This window comes from Thermobia domestica, chromosome 1, assembly GCF_964235325.1.
Source record: "Thermobia domestica chromosome 1, izTheDome1.hap1.1, whole genome shotgun sequence".
NCBI lineage: Eukaryota > Metazoa > Arthropoda > Insecta > Zygentoma > Lepismatidae > Thermobia > Thermobia domestica.
Window position 1 is genome coordinate 188,254,215 of NC_137454.1, and position 17,496 is coordinate 188,271,710.

General features: G+C 35.4%; 1 protein-coding gene across 2 annotated transcripts in view; it reads right to left on the reverse strand.

Moving 5' to 3' along the window:
- Positions 1–17,496, reverse strand: part of LOC145692076 (uncharacterized) — a 49,088-nt gene that overhangs the window by 10,894 nt on the left and 20,698 nt on the right. For both annotated transcript variants that reach the window (XM_081767369.1, XM_081767375.1), the window contains exons 6-9: positions 16,124–16,289; positions 12,487–13,195; positions 9,202–9,383; positions 1,171–1,312 (exon numbers count right to left, since the gene is read on the reverse strand). In XM_081767369.1, coding sequence (XP_081623495.1) covers positions 1,171–1,312; positions 9,202–9,383; positions 12,487–13,195; positions 16,124–16,289 — 1,199 coding nt within the window. The remainder of the gene's footprint in view (positions 1–1,170; positions 1,313–9,201; positions 9,384–12,486; positions 13,196–16,123; positions 16,290–17,496) is intronic.

Genomic DNA, 17,496 nt, shown 5'->3' on the forward strand with positions numbered 1-17,496 from the left:
CTGGAAAAAAGTGAATGATAGTGAGCTAGCTCCATTCTTCTCCACTTATATGAACTGGTATGTATATATATGTATGTATGTATGTAAAAGTTCCAACTGGTACTATCAAAATACGTAAAATTCTGAACTAAAAATTGAGTATTGAAATGTTGAATGGATTCAAGGTTTCTCCTCAAGCCTTCTGTACAACTAGAAACGATTAAATCGTTACATTGTCACAATTGTTGGCCCATTAATTGTGATCTACGTAAAAAAAACGATACACTTTGTTTCAACTTGTATTATTTAGATCTTACCATCACAAGAATTAAGATGTTAGTTTCAGACTTACATTCGATTAGTATCCCAGAATGGTCAGAAATGTCGCATTTTATTTCTGTTTCAAGCAAAGTAAACTTGATTTAAATCACAGACTTTAAAAAAAAAAATCGATCTAAATTGTGATTTTAATCACTTTGATTTAAACCAAACAGAACTGATAGAAATATAAAAATAACATATAAATAAATATAAGGAAATCACATAATGATTCTCAAGCTTTTTATTATATGATTATAGACTGAAGATCATAAGATTAGGCTGTCTCCTTATATTGCTTTGATCTTTTGCGTACATAATTCAGCTTTTCGATAAAGAATTTTACAGATGCTGACTCGAAAATTTTGGTTAATTTTTTATGTTATTTTTAATTTTCAATTTTTTAAATTTTATTTTCCTTTTTAACGGGCAGATGGGAAATCTCAGCATTAGAGAAGCAGCGTTGACTTCTTATCGCATACAGACAAAGAAGTTTGGAGTTTGCCTAGGTAAAAAAAAAAAAAAAAAAAAAAAAAAAAAAACCTAGGCAAATTTTAAACGATAAATGAGGCTAAACTCCATCCTTAAAAAACAGATCTGAATTAAGTTTAGGTAAGTAAAAACAGGTTTCTTTTGTACTATTATACCTATAAAAATCTTCCTATAGCTAATCTCTCATCTACAAAATTAATACTATTTGCATCAAACTTCAAACACATAACTAAGTCTCTCTGATCATTCGAAGTGATTTTTATAACTATCTGACTATCTAAAGCTGTTTTAATAATCATGTTCTGAGTTTCTGGTTGCTTACATGTAAGTTCGCAGTGAGATTTAAAATGCAAAACAAACAAACAAACCACCTATACTCACATAAAGACTAGTTGATCCTCGAATTAATTTTTGAGCATCTCCAGCGCTTTGCACCACAATATTTCCAATGCTCAACAGCTGATCCCCAATGTGAAACGCATTGTAGAGAAGAGGATGTTCTCGCTGTTTCCAACCAGCAATCCTGAAACAAAAAGTTGCTGAGTTACTTTTCGAGATTTTTAACATTTTGTAATGTTAATACTAATTACCAGAAATACATTATTAGACAATTAGACATTCAAAAAACCCAACTGGTTTAACCCCCCCCCCCCAAAAAAAAATGCTTTAAATTGTGTGAACTTCATGGTGACGTTTCCACATATCAAACCATTTGTGTTAGTTTTATTTCCTTTTCATCTTTTAATAATGGCGTCCTATGTTCAATTCTCGGTCGAACCACAATCTTTCTTTCAAGTGTAAACCAAGTAGCGGTTCGGATGTCACTTAAGCAAAAGTCTTCTTGATAATCTCGGTATTACATAAGGAAGTTAATCCTAAACATACGAAACGAGACCAAATTGTATATTTCTGCTTGCCTGAATGCCTGTTGTTTTATAAAGAAGCCAAGGTTGCTTAAATATATTGATAGAAATTGACAGAATTTATCGACTGCCTACGTAGCTTCCAACATTAGCTTGGATTGGACTTTGTTTTAATTTTATCGAATGATATCTACATTCAAAATTTGTAATTTAATACCTCAGTTTTAGCGTACTGATTATAATACTTTGACTTTAAAATTTTACATGCCAAGCAATAACGGGATTTTCCCGTTATTGCTTTGCATTTAAAGTAATAACAGGATTTTCCCAATGTCTAAGGCGGGAGTTTCCCGATTTATATAAAATTATGTATAATGGTTTCACTTGTGCAACTATTTATCTTTTGGTGTTCTGAAATGACTCTTGACAATTATATTACAAATATGTAAAAATCAGTACAACGTATTTTATTGGGAGTGGTTCGTGAGTGAGTCGGCAGGCTCATCGCATTTGTGACCAATTAGTCCCCGTTTCGAGTCCAAATGGAGAACAATTTCTTTCGGATGTAAACTGAGAAGCAGTTTGGATTCCGCTTTAAGCTTATGTGACTCCTTCCAGCATAACCCCGTTGTTGCATAGTAACACCAAGGCGAAACAAACTTATTTCTGTCCAGGTATAATATAAATACGTAGAGCAAATTATTTAAACCAAAAGAACCCGGTTTATACAATATATATATATATATATATATATATATATATATATATATATATATATATATATATATATATATATATACAGTAAACCCTCGTTAACACGAATTCCAAGGGACTGAAAAATCAGGAGTTCATGTTAAAAGAATTCGAGTTAACCGGGGACTCAAATTTTATTATTCGAATACATTTTCTCCATACATACGCACTACAGTATACAGACTATACATACCACTACAGTTTATTATGTATGTGATAGAAAACACTAGAGCTGGTATCGAGACGAGACTGAGTAGTCTCGGTCTTGATCAGTGTTGGGTAAGTTACTTGTAAAAATGTAACGCGTTACAAGTTACTTTACTTTCTCCTAAAATGTAACGCGTTTGTAACGCGTTACTTGCCCCCAAAAAGTAACTGTTACTTTACTTCGAAAGTAACGCGTTACTAACGCGTTACTTTTAGGTCCGAAACTTTAAAAATGTGAAAAAAATTATGACTTCAATTTTCCGTATTACTATTACTACCTGGTACCGCTATTATATTATTATTATTATTATTATTATTATTATTATTATTATTATTATTATTATTATTATTATTAATTATAATAACACTGTATATAAAAAGCAAGGTAGGCGGTTTGTATTTGAATACTAAAAAGGTAGTTGATTGCCAACTTCGGTAGTCGTGAAGTCTAGGAGTCAAAGACATTGTTCACGAGCTTCTGAATTTCGGTTGAGGGTCTAGGTTGAGTATTCGGGCTCGAGCCGAACACTGTTAAAAGTTATGGGGCACTGGCCAAATATCTTCAAAACTGCTCGGCCCGGGTTTAGAATTGTCAACGACACGAGCAGCTCGGCTCACAGCTCATTCACTATCGACCAGAACCGAGAAGTAAGCCGAGCCAACAGCTCACCCGACTCAGCTAGAGCCCTCGGCTCATTGAGCCGAACCGAGCAAATGGCTCATCCCTACCAAGCCAAGCCAGCTCGAGCCATCTTCTCAGTTGAGCCGAGCCGAGCTGAGCTTGTTATAAAAAATATCTTGTGGTCTCGTTATCGAGACGAGACGAGATGCAAGTAGTGTCCCATCTCGTGAGCAACACTAAAAGTATTCCATATTACTGTTTAGCTTACATTTCTCATGGCTTTCGTTTTCCAATGTAATCAGGCCATGATTTCAAGACGACTTAAAACGAACGAGCCATTTATCAAACTCGACTGGACTCGAAACTCGACGCAAAAAAAAACTGAATCGGCTCGGAATTCGACTCGAGGATATTACCCTTGACTTGACTCGAAACTCGACTTGAATTCGAGTCGAGTCGAATTTTAGCTTGACTCGTGCTCATCCCTATGTGTTAGAAAAAATGGTTGCTTATAATTATCCTGCTAAACTAATTATATAATAATAACAATGTTGTTATGTAAAATTAAAAATACAGAATATAGAGAAACATTACACTACAACTAATAAGATGAGAACACATGAACTGGGAGTGAATGAAAACTTGCCAGTAACCCTAAAATCGATACATGCTTTTTAAAGCTATTTTCTAACTCTATAATCAACGGGCCTCTAGGATAAGCAAACTGATCTGAAAGAACTCCAATATTACATAATATCAGCAAACTATTTTCTAGTAATAAAGTAGACCTGCTCATCAGAACACAGTTTATTCATATTAACCCCTTACTATAAATCGTTAATTATGGCACCCTAGTTGTTGATAAATATTTTCCGCAGGGGCAGTTCACTGTTTACCTTTAAATTCTGTCCATCATTCTCAGCTCTTAAGAAAAATGTATTCTTTCAAATGTTCGAACAATAAAATATTTTTGTTCTCCATCTTTATAAAAACAACACCAATTAAAGTAAAATAGACTACAGGTATCATTGCACTCCTAGTTCACTCACTGCATGCATTGATTTGGAGCTGTCAAAATCTACGACAAAATCTTCCAGGTGCTTGCAATCAGTATACGTGATTTCCCAAAGGCTGTCCTCATCTTCAAAAAACAGCAAGTGGCACTACAAATTTATCTGTTTCTCTGTGTGTCTGGGACTGTCGGTCACTGACATACGTAGTTCATGCTCGATTGTTTCATTCTGAGAAATTCACTTACAGGAAAGAAACATTTGTTTCCGAAAAAAATATACATATATTGTAGTTACTCATCCGAAATGTAACGCGAAAAAAGTAACGCAAACCAGGTACGTTACTTAAAAATTTGTAACCCGTTACCGTTACAGTTACTTTGGAAAAAAATGTAACGCGTTACTAGGAAACGTTACTTAAAAGGTAACGCGTTACAAGTAACGCGTTATTTGCGTTACGTTACTTCCCAACACTGGTCTTGATACCATCCACAGAATTGTATCGAGACGAGACTGAGAGTTTCGGTCTCGTCTCGATTTCGAAAAGCACTCCTCGGTCTCAAATTCGAGTTAAGATCGAGATCGAGACTAGTTTCGGTCTCGGTACCGTCCTCTGAAAAGTGAAAACACTACAGTAAGTTTATTATCCTATCTTCGAAGATTGAAAAAAAAAAAAGTTTCCACGCAGAAAATCCAGGTCAAGTTATAAAATTAATAACTCCGCTAGCAGGGTGAGTACCGCTAGTAACGGAAAAGTATTTATGATTGCTGTCACCAGTTTGGAGTTACAGAGGAGAGAAGATGTTTTGTCTCGAGCTGTCGCCAGCTCGTCTGCCAAGCACCTGCATGTTCAGCGCTTGACGGAGGACAGAATCAACACCTCATAAGAGAGGAAAGATGCCTGTTTCTGGTTTTTCTCTTATTTACAAGGCAATTTTCGTCTGTATAAATAGTGCATGTCAAAAACTGATCTGCAGTGAAATCTGAAATAAGAAAAATGATCAGGAAAAAAAAAAAAAAAAAAAAAAACAAAGGATTGAAAGTTCGTGTTAAATCAAAACCTTTACTGACTCAAGGGACTAAAAATTAGTTCGTAATTCGTGTTAACCGATAAAACTTCCTTTAAGATAACGTACAGCGATGCTGGGACCGAAATTTTGTTCGTCCTAACCGAATGTTCGGCTTAAGCGAGTTCGTGTTAACGAGGTTATACTGTGTGTATATATATATATATATATATATATATATATATATATATAAAACTGTTTTTACCAACCCTGTCAGTGATGCTCTCTATGTTTTCATGCATTTGCATTTTGAGTTTTGCACGTTAGATCTTCAAGTTTTCTGTTGCAGAGAATAAACAGGTAAATAGCATTATTCAAACAGCATTTAATAAGAATTGCTTTGACACTAAATAATCGTATGTAGTTCTTTGCTAGGTTTACAAGCAGGGTAATAAGTACAAGTAGGGTGAAATCGGGTGTTTATGGTGGGACATAACCAGGCAGTATCCGGTTGTACCTCACTAGTTTCTGAAAGTGAAAATAGCTGAATTGTTTTACTGTTTAAGTACGATTAACTGCTCAAATCTAAAAGTAACAGTTAGAGTACTTTAATAATTAACATAACACTACAAATTATTATTTGTATTGGACTTATAGATTCTGCAGATATTGGAGACTAAACGATTTGTAACAGCAAAATCTCTAAAACACTAATCATGTTTTAACAATTGTATTAATTACTTGTACAAATTATTTTTTCATAGTTAATATAATACCAACAGCAAAGTATGATTGATATAAATGTCTGAAAATGTCGCTGAACAAAATGAAAATTGTTAACTAAAATAAATTCTCAGAAAGAAAAAATGAAATGAAATCTTTAAGTTTTACGTTCCACAATTATGCCGGCTAGGCTAAAGGAGACGGTGATGATTATGAAATGCACCTTGTCACAAATACAGGTACATGTTCCATTATATAAAATTTGGAGGTTCGGTGCGCAAATAAAGGAACTCCCACAATGAAGAACGTAGAATCTCTCTCCCATCTGTCATGCATAAAACTGACCATTAATAATCAAGCTGTGCATTAAAGTCTATGAGACGCCAACTAGGTTAAGCAGTATTTAAGAACAAGTTATGCATATCTATATAATGTTTTAATTGAGATCAACTCTGAAACTGTTAACAGCCTTTTTTCAAATTACATCTTACAATTGGAACGTATTCATTACGTATTATCTTCTTCTTTATATTTGTATACAATTCTCATACTTCATCATATTATTTAAATCATACTTCATCATGTATTTCACATATCACCGTATTTGTTTGAGGGCTGTTTCATGAAACTAGAATTAAATTCTCAATAATATATGTATATAGACAATCAATACTAATAGATAACAAAATACTAACCTAGTTGCTCCAGCTCGAACTGATTTTACTAATTTAGTTTTCAGCTGATTATTAAATTTTAAATAGAGGCCTAAACATGAATACAATCATAGTTGGTTTTAGCTTTCGACGTTGGATCCGAGGCTTTACTCGTTTACAGATACATATTTCTAGTATATCTATTGTCAATCAAAATCACAAATGTCTTCTTCACCATATTTGATAATATCAATCTCTTAATTTCGATTCGAAAAATGTTTTAATATTCTTTTAGATTTTAATTTAAATATCATCTGATGCAGACCGGTATGCCTCTCACCATCTTCCAAGAATCGTGTAATGCGACTGTTCAGCTATAAAATAGCGGAGCATTACAATGAGAAATGAACGAAATTATGGAATGAAGAAAGTGGAAGGAAACGGGAGAAACCCGAAAAACCCACGCACACACTGTTTGTCCATCAGAAAGTCCACTTAGCGCGAGCTGGGATTGAAGCAAGGACCCCAAGCACAAGACGTGAACGCTCTACCACTGAGCCACCGCGGTCCCAAAATCCTCAGAAAGATGCGCTCAGCCTAGCTTAACTGTAAAGTGAAGTTTTGACCTACTGCGTTATTTCTCGTACTGTTGTTTTACACAATTCAGGCCTGTTTTCTTTCTTTTCAAATTTGAAGATGCCTGGAAATTACAAACGCAAGTCGGACCGACAATCATGGAGTCAAGAAAGTATGAAACAAACCAATGTAACTATTTTTCCTTGTGAATTTACGTTTGTTTATGTAGCCTACGACACAATTGCACGCATGTTAATTAAGGATTTTTTTTTCTTTTTAAATTTTACACAAGAGTTACATGTTTATCGGGTTGCTGGTGTAAAACTGGGCAATTTAACATTATTAATAAATAAATAATAGAGCTCCACAATTTGTAAGGCCATAATAGTAAACATCAATCTATACTAGTTTTATGTATAATTTTACTACCACAAGTTTAGCTCCCAAATGTCATCAAACCTTAGCTATCCGGTTTCTTCCCTATATACACTGGTGAAAACACATTTAAGAAAAGTTTGCAGAAATCAATTCACGAATCCAGCCCGAAGTTGGTACACAAGAAGCCGAAGATACGTGATAGTGATCCCAACATATGCAGTTGGGACATCCCAAACATGTTATAGAGAGTATTTACAAAACAAAATATTCAACTATATAGCACATGTGGTCAACAAGCGTGGCAATACGAACAGCAGTTCGGCAAGTACACAGTCTGACAAATGCTGCATATCTGTCTGGGAATGGTATCTCACGTTCAATGCAGATCTTGGCATAGTTGAACGATGACCGTTGCCAAAGCCAGGCTGAGGATCATACACAGTCCAACCATATTCCACCCGTATTCGATAGGGAGTACATCTGGAGTCCTAGCAGGTCAAAGTAGGACCCACACACCACACAGAATACTATGAGTTACGCTGGTGGTATATAGACGTGCATTATTCTGTGCAAAATGAGATTCATGTAAAGTGATTAGATTATGTCAGAGCACATGATTGATAACGTCATGAATGTACGACGCACTAGTGATACTTTGCTGGATGAGGATCAGAGGTGAGTAGAATGTGTAGTTTATTGCCCCCGTGTAGTTGCCCCATAGCAATCTTTTCGACAATGAACAAATATCAAGAGTAACCGCATGAAAAGAACGCGGGAACACAGCCTTGCTAAAAATAACTGACTGTTTATTATGCGCTCACATAGCAGGAGCTCACTGTGAATCTGATTGCACTGGTGGTCGCTGTCTTGTCTCTTAAGCCGCTCTAACGATACTTCTTTCCCGTGCTTCCCGGTGCGATGCGCGAAACGGGAGTGGGCGAACGTGCAGTGAGAACTTTTTGCCTCCAATTGTGCACACCAATAATGGATACTTGACACGTCATATCCTAGTCGGGAGACAATTGTCCGTAATGATCACCTGGCCTTTCGTCGCCTAACTATATGGCCATGCGCGAAGTCATCTAATTACCTAATAGACATTCGCTGGCGTCGCTCTGGCATTGCAGCAGATTGTGATCCATGCACAACGATTCGTGTACACAACTTTCACCCCGTCGTCATGTTGTCCGACAACCTTCAAATTTTTAAAATCATGTTCTCTATAAACACTGTCATTCGATTTTTTCAAGGGAGGTGGGGAGAGGAACTTTGTTTTTAATTTACATTCAAATTCTATATACTGTTTTCCATTTTCTGTAAAGAGTAAAGCCATGAATATTTTGAAGGAGTCGAAAAAGTGCAGTGAACTGTAATTATAGTAATGAGCAATTTTGCTACTATAATATGGTATGCAATTAGTTTGCATCATGTATAATCAATTAAGATCAGAAAGCCAATTATTAATAATATGATATAAAGAAATCTAAATAAAGCAAAAAGATTTTTGAACTTGAGCTTAATTTACCATCTTATTTCAAGTTACGATTTCTCGGACATAGTAAGTTATTTTTCAGTATACAAAGAATATCTAAGGTAGAAGAAAGAAACGAAAACACATACCAAACAAAACCAAAAGTATCAACCAAAGCTATAGATCCGACACAGTCTTTTCTGCGTAGCTGCATACGAACTCCACCAGGATGCATTATTTCTCTTCGAAGTTGGCGTACTTGCTGCTCTCTTAGAGTCAACTGATGACCTCCATCACTTACAACAGCATTAATACTGGAACCAGGCATAGGCTGTTTGAACAAGAAAGTTACCTGAGAACATGTTTATTTTCTTACACTGGTTTTCTCACGTTTCTACTGTTTTGTTTCAATTCACCGATATAAAACAGCAAAGAGGTGACAAAAGATTGTAAGTAAACAATATATTCTAAATAAGAAAACACACATCTATTTTACACAATAAGCAATTTTCTGAAAACTGACCATTCTCTTTAGGAAGAAAAAACCCTAAAAGATGACATCAAATTGATAGGAAAGCCCTTAACTTAGAAACGAGTACAACTTTTCTCCTCCTCAAAGGAAGCGATTATGCATCTCACAACATAAGTATTACAAACACTACTTATACAGGGTGTTTCAAAATATCACCGACAATGTTTGGGAGGTGACTCCTAATACCAAGATAAAAATAGAAGTTTATGTGACCTATAGGAGAAAATGCTTAGTTTCACAGCCAGAGTTGCCCAAACGCGTGGGCAACACGTGTTATTTCGAACACGAGAAACCGTGGAGTGGCGGTCCATATCACTGTAAAGGAAGTGACTCATATGTCATTCAAAAATATATATTTCAGCAATGTGTGCGCAAGAGATTCTTTACAGACCATCATTCTCAGATATGCTTCCAATAGAATTCTCACATATGCTCTGATTTAAAGGTGGGTCCGAGGTAGGCAAAAGGTAACTCTTGATAGCAATGAATACGGATTGCATCAGCGGGAAATCGAAATAATGCGTGCTGTGATATATTGTTCTATGGTATATCTCACGTTTTTATACACATATAAGTAAGACATAATACATCATACTACGCATTATTCCGATCAGTAACCGTGAAGCTGACATTCCCTAACACTTCCGACTCCATGCTGTCAAGGTTTACCCCTTGGGTACATCTGGGAATTGTCACTTGTAAGGAATTCCTTGCGCACACGTTGTAAACTGCTGAGATATGCATTTCTGTTGTTATTTTCTTTATGCTAATATAGACCGCCAATCCATGGTTTCTCGTGTTCAAAATAACGCATGCTGCAATGTCGCTTTTCTAAGCTTTTGGGCAACCTTAGCTGTGAAAGCCTAAACACTTTTCCCGATAGATCCATACGACCTTTCTTTTCCTTATCTTGATGTCCGGAATCACCTCCCAAACGTTGTTGGTGTTGTTTTGGGATACTCTACAGTAGCTATAGGGCGCACATTCATAAGAAAAGTGGCCTACTTTGTGCCTCCATGTTTATTACTTTAATTTAATATTTCCTTTCTCTCTGGGAACGTCATTAGCACCATTTTTATTACTGTGTCACTGGATTCTTCTTTTACATATCCTATTGTAAGTTCTACTATCTTTTAAAGAAAAATTAGTACAGAGTGTTTCGTGACTTAATTTAGGTTTTTGATTACCTTTAATAGTTGTCCCTGTAAATACAATCAATTCTCTGTTTTTACTAAAATACCTTACACATTAATAGTTTATACGGATTTCCACAATGTCTTTAATTCACTGCTCTATGTCGTTGTTCCTCCAGTTATTTTTAGTTGTTGTAAACACTAATTCCACTGGTACATTTAACACCTCGCAAACTCCATAAATTTTAGGACTAATGTAGTTGAACATCTAAATTGTAAGTTGAAAATTAACTCGCAACTTCATATCTGACGCTTTTAGAAGAAATATTAACAAATTACACAAACCAAAATAAGTATTCAACGACCTTAGTCCTAAAATTCACAAAGTTTGCGAAGTGTTAACTCTTCCAGTAAAACTAGTATTTGTAACAGGAGGGACACACACACACACACAGCAATAAATTAAAAACATATTATGAAATTCGGCATAAATTATTAATGTAAAAAGTGTTTGTAAAAGCAGTGAACTGCCTGTAAAAACAGGGACAATTGTTAAGGGTAATCAAAAACTGAAATGAAGTCATGAATTACTTTGTACTAATTGTTCTTTAAAAGATAGCAAAACTTACAACAGGATATGTAAAAGTAAGGATCCAGTGACACAGTAATAAAACTGGTGCTGATGACGTTCCCAGAAAGGAAGGAGATATTCAATTACAGTACTGTAACAAACACTCATACAAAATAATGACGGAAGTCTTATAATTTAAATTTAAACTCGGTCCCAAAGAAATTAGAAAAAAATCTAAGTATTAAATACAGGACTAAAATAAATTTGAAGAGTTTTAATTTATTTGTTTATTTGGAATTATATCCCCCCATTTCAGTACCACAGCCATAGGAGACATTCCCTATAATGTTTAGTTAGGACTCAGGAAAGAAAAGTAGGTTAAGACGAAATTTGCGTATAATTAACGTCCTTAAGTACGTAATCTTCCTAAAGAAAAATTCCTTACGTAATATCGAAAAAGAAAAAATATTTTGTCCCATTTCTAAATACAGTTTGAAATTACACATGCAGTTGGCTGAACTACAAATCATTCTACGATTTTATAGAGTTAGAGTTCTGTATATTTAAAACAAGCGGAAAATTGAGAAGTTTAGATGGTTGAAGCAATTATTAATGATGATACAATTTAGCTCAAGGAATAAGAATTTTGTTGCTGAGTGTTTATTTTGATTCATCCTGATGCCGTACGCACAAAGAAAGTAGGGAAAGAGACTTAATCAAACCTAAAACGGTACCCAATTGTAACTGCAAAGAAGTTACTATTGATAAACTTACAAACTAATACAGTGTTATTTATTATGTCACGTAGGCTAGTGAAACACTGAAATTTACAATGCATTATAACTAATTTCCGTAAATTAAGAAAATAGTTCTGTTAAGTTCAAAGAAATATATTTTAATTATTTAAGTTTCATGTGTATTACCAATTTAAAATGTAACCATATTTAATCTAATAAATACTATTACAACGCACTAATTACTATTTACGTTAGCTCTTCAGTGGATTTTTGCACAAAAACTTATCTATCAATCTGGAGAACAACTCGAATGCGTTCAAATCACACACTGTGGGTACTTATTATTCTACACCAGGCGCACTAAATGTCACCGGAGTAGATTTAAATAATAAATAAATAAATAAGTAATAACATATTTATGTTATAAAACCATCTTAAAAATAATGTAATTAACACCCTACCTGTCTGTATGGGTGAGGCGCTGGCAACAACCTTTGTTCTGTATGGACTCGTGGGGGCGTTCTATTCCGAGACATAGCTGCTTGACTTCTTTCCGTTCTCGAAGAACTCGATAACTCGGAACCTGAGGTTGTACGCTGCCTTCTTCGCGGCTCAGAATAACCACTTCTTGCACTGGTTGTAGTTATTTGTGCATGCGGACTAGCAACAGGCACTGGTGAACGCTGAACGGGAGGATTCAGGAAGACACACTCATATGGACTATCATCTTCAGCGTCCACAATATTTACTGGATTGATCCCGTTCTGAGCGAAACAACTACTAGCACTTACTGGTTGACTGGAAGGAACTGATTCACGTATACTGTTTGAAACTGTCACACTAGTGGGAACTTGGTACTGTCTCTCAGTATATGACCTGGACACTGGAGGAACATTACCCGAACTCTCATTGCTATTTAGAGCGTCTGATATAAACTCAAAATTAAAGATATTCGATCGCAACTCGTCCTCTCTGTCACCACTACCACTTGTCACTTCAACTATTGTCACGTTCTCCCCTGAAGAACCATTCTGAGATCCTGATGATGATGAAGAAGATGAGGATGCGGATGATGATGAGGAGGAGGAGGAGGAAGAGGACGCTGAAAGTTGTACCGAAGGGCTTGCAGTGATAGGAACTGTAGCATTTGCAACTTGATGGATCCACGGTCTGGAACAAATGTTACAAATTAGAATGTCTTGTTTTATTATAAAATGCATGGATATTGAGAGAGAAATTTCAATAAATTGCAAGTAAATTTGTTCTTGAGTGAAGTGTCAGCATATCAAAAAAGTATACCCCTTGCTTCATATGAATACATACTAGACATTTTAAATTTAATGTTCTCTTTTTTAATTAACTGTCTCTAGAATTTTATTTTCACAACTCTAGGAGATAACTACAGCAGAACTTTAAAAAGTTACTTGATTTTATAGGATGCATATTCAGCATTCATTAAAAAATACTTATCCCCCCCAAAAAAACAATTACCTAAACGTCAACATTTCAGCACCAAGTTATTGCTTCCTTCAGCATATATCTATTCAGAAACTGCGTTGATTGTGGAACTACATCCTGATGATGACTTTTTTACCGAAAGATTCACTTTTTGATAATTTTGGGTGTAATTATTTGTTAATGAATACAGTATAACTTCTCTCACTAATCAATTTTTTAGGAACCGCTATGAAATCTCGTAAGGTTAATGTGTTTTGAGTCCCTATTCAACGTACACCCCTCCTCCCGAACAACAGCAGTAGAGGAAACCATGTGCAACCTTTCTTAGGCGACTACTTTTTGTTTTCATTTCTAAACAACCATTGGAATATAGGGCAATAATTCCACAGAGATCAACACATCATGCTATAGGAATTTCTCCTGGCCGCTTGTCACCTGAATGTATAATTTCTCGGGCTAAGCCGATTCGTGTTATTGGTTGTTTCCACCGCTTGTTGGATTCATTTGCTCCTTTCTCCCTCTACAGAGGATCCAGTACGAAAGAGGTAGTTGTTTGAAAACATATCGCTGCCAAAAAACAAACCCAATTATTGTTATGTACGCGAATATTTGCTGAACTGTACCGTATTTTTAATCGTGGAAATGAAGAAAACAAGTGGAAAATGAAGACATAAATGACTTCTCCAGAAAAGAGAACATTTAGGGAATTTTCTTCTTTCCTATCAACTGACGATTGCCTCTTATTTTGTGATATTTATATGGTAATATATACATGGCTGTCAGTTCATGTTTTAAAATTTAAAATGTCTTGTAGCAAGATATAAGGGAAAGTGGTAAGTGTTGGGGACAAAGAGCGAGTGATTAAAGATCATATAAAGGATGTTTCACAGGAAAATTTAACAGAACAACGAAAAACTCAGATCCAATTGCAATACAAGACTCCATTATACGACAATGAAAAGAGAACCAAAGTTAAATCTTAAGAAAACAACATCTTGAGACGTTTGCTAAAGTGAATTTCATACTACGGTAAAATTGTTTAAAAGTGCACAAGCCAAAAATTTTCTCATTAGTAATCGATTGGTAAAAGAAAATGCGCTTGAAATTGCTATACGCCTTGGTGAATATAAGTTTCATGTCAACAATGGATCGCTGAAAAGATTCCGCCATTCTGTTAGAAGAAAGAAGAAGAAGAAATGGACAATTCAAACAATTCTAACAGATTATTTTATCAAAAAATAAATTAACAATAATTGAAGATTTTTTCAAAATTTTCATTTTATGTTTACCTCATGTTCATGTGTTTCTACGGGTTATCCCATTTCCTCCCACATTATTTCATAAATCGTCCGTCTCCTTTACTCTGAAGGGCATAATCGTAAAAATAGAAACGTTATTTCATTTTAATTCACTTTTTATATGTTTAAAAGGATTTCCTGTATTATTTAGTTCATAAAAAGATTTTTTATTTACTTTTATAAAACCTATTTATTATTCTAAATTTTTGCAATGAACAAATTCAATTTAAACACAGTGTAAACAGAATTCGGACAACACGATTCTGCATAGCACGGACGTTCCTTGGAACAATTTAACCGCGTTATCCAATGTGTTCCCGTATCCTAATTATTTATAGAACGTATGGAATGTATTGTAATATTTCAAATTACTCACCTAATAATGCTCATCCGTTAATTTTTCTTCCAATATTTCGAGTGTGACACTCATCTCCAGGGACAACAGCGGATTAGATTCTTTTTTACAACACAATCTTCACAACGTTTTATTGTGTTTCAACAGCGGTAATTTAATAATATTAGTACATTTTTTTCGATATTTACGGTTATATTCTTTCTCAATAGTTATAGCTTGCTCTTATTACTATATAATAATATATGTATGTCTTAGGATAATGCATCACCTATTTACTTTACCCAGGATCTAAGTCATTGTGTCTCCCGGAGGATAAGTGTCACACTCGAATATTGGAAGAAAAATTGACTGAGGAACACTACTAATTGAGGAATTTGAAATATTCCCGTATTATTTATCTACAGTTATAAATCCAATATATTTCATGCTATCGCATTTTATATATTCTTAAAGACAACTGTGCTCACATTTTATGTATCATTAAATGGTACTTTCTCATTTTTGTTGAACGTAAGCCTTCTATAAAAAGATCCTCTTTACATTTTATCATGTTGCCTGTCCGGTATTAACAATAAATTTGCTCTAAAAGATCCTATATAAATCTAGAAACAATCTTCCACATTAAATATTCCAAATATTGGTAATGTCTAAATAGATGGATTACTTTTATCTTCACACAATATACATCTCTTGATGATCAAGGTTTAGTTAAACCATTGAACTACGTTACTATTGTAAAAAGAATACAGCGTTCCATCAAAAAGCAAAATTCTTTCCCACTCAATGAATGGGAGATAAACTAACATTTATTACTACAACAGAGAACTGATACATAAATAAACAAAATAAGGTGTGAAACACAAGTAAGACATAAACAAGAGAAAGAAAAGAAGTACATATATACAAAGAAAGATCTATTTAAATATTAATTTAATATTTGGTATGTCAGTTAATAGTACTTTATCTTCGACATAATGCACCTCGTACCTGGTGTATAAAGGTCTATCAATTAGTGATGACGTAGATGCTGCAGATGAACTAGTTTCTGTCTCTGTAGTTGCTGGATTTGTCGAAGTTCTAGCATGGTCTGTACTTGATGAACTTATAGAAGTGATAGACGTGGATCCTTCTGCATTACTGCTCGAGGTGCCACCTTGGTAAATTGTAAAGGAAAAGATAAGAAAAAAATACATAATCATTAATATAAGTCATAAGTCTTGCAATATTCTGATACACAACACAACTGTATTACAGTAGAAGGAAACCAGGTTAACATTCAAAGCATAGCCCCTCGTGCTGAACTTTCTGCAGCCACCTTCCTGACAGTTCCTCGATTTCACGTTTTGTCCTTAGAACAGTTGTTTCCACTTCCTGCTAGTTGGTGAAGCATCGTGATTTCACGAAGTGCACTATAGACCAAAAACAGGAAGTTATCCGAAGGGGAAAAGCCAGGACTATGTGCCGGGTGTGGCATCAATTCGACGCCATCGAGTTCCTGAACTTTTTTTTCGAACTAAGTGTGATTTCGCGTTATCCTGTTGCAGTAAAGCGCGCTTTCGATTCAACAATGCAAGACATTTTTAGCGTAGCGCAGCATATATGCGCTCCAACTGTTCGGAATATGATAGTATGACTGTTAGGAACGAACTCGAAGTGAACTACCTTCTCGTAGTTCCACCATGACTTTATGCTAGAAACGATCCTGTTTGATGATTGGTTCTCGATTAGCCCTTGCTCAACCACTGTTTCTGCACATTCGGATTTCGGAAAAAGATTCACTTTTCGTCGCATGTGACAATCCGTTTCAAGGAACTCACATCACGCCGATTTCACAGCAGTTGTCGGTACATATACACTTTCTTCTGGGCCTCAGTAGCAGTCAATTCATGTAGCACAATGCGGCAGCTCCTGATAACTTTCCCGGGTTCGTGAAGGTAACGCACTAAAGTGGACTGGAACATGCCGAGGTCGTTTGACAATTGCCGTGTGCTGGTGGATAGGTTCTCCTCAATAGCGTGTAGTAAGATCTAAAAAATTGTAACCCTGGGACGACCGAACCTTGACTGATCCTCGACATCTTTACAACCTGTGTGAAATTTCTGGAACCAGAATTGTTGTGCTGTGGTTCACTGAACCTTCACCTTTCGCGTCACAAATGGTGCCTCAGCGTTATGCCCGCGTTCCTCACACTAATAGTTCATGTATTAGGCGTTGTTGAGCACTCATTGTCACTGCCACTAATAATTGGCTGAAGATACTGATGAAGTGGCTACCTCCGTGTTAAACAGTCCGCTTGGACACACCTCACACTACCTTTTGGGCCAGTTTGACCTTGTACTTACGGCCGATCACGGTGTATA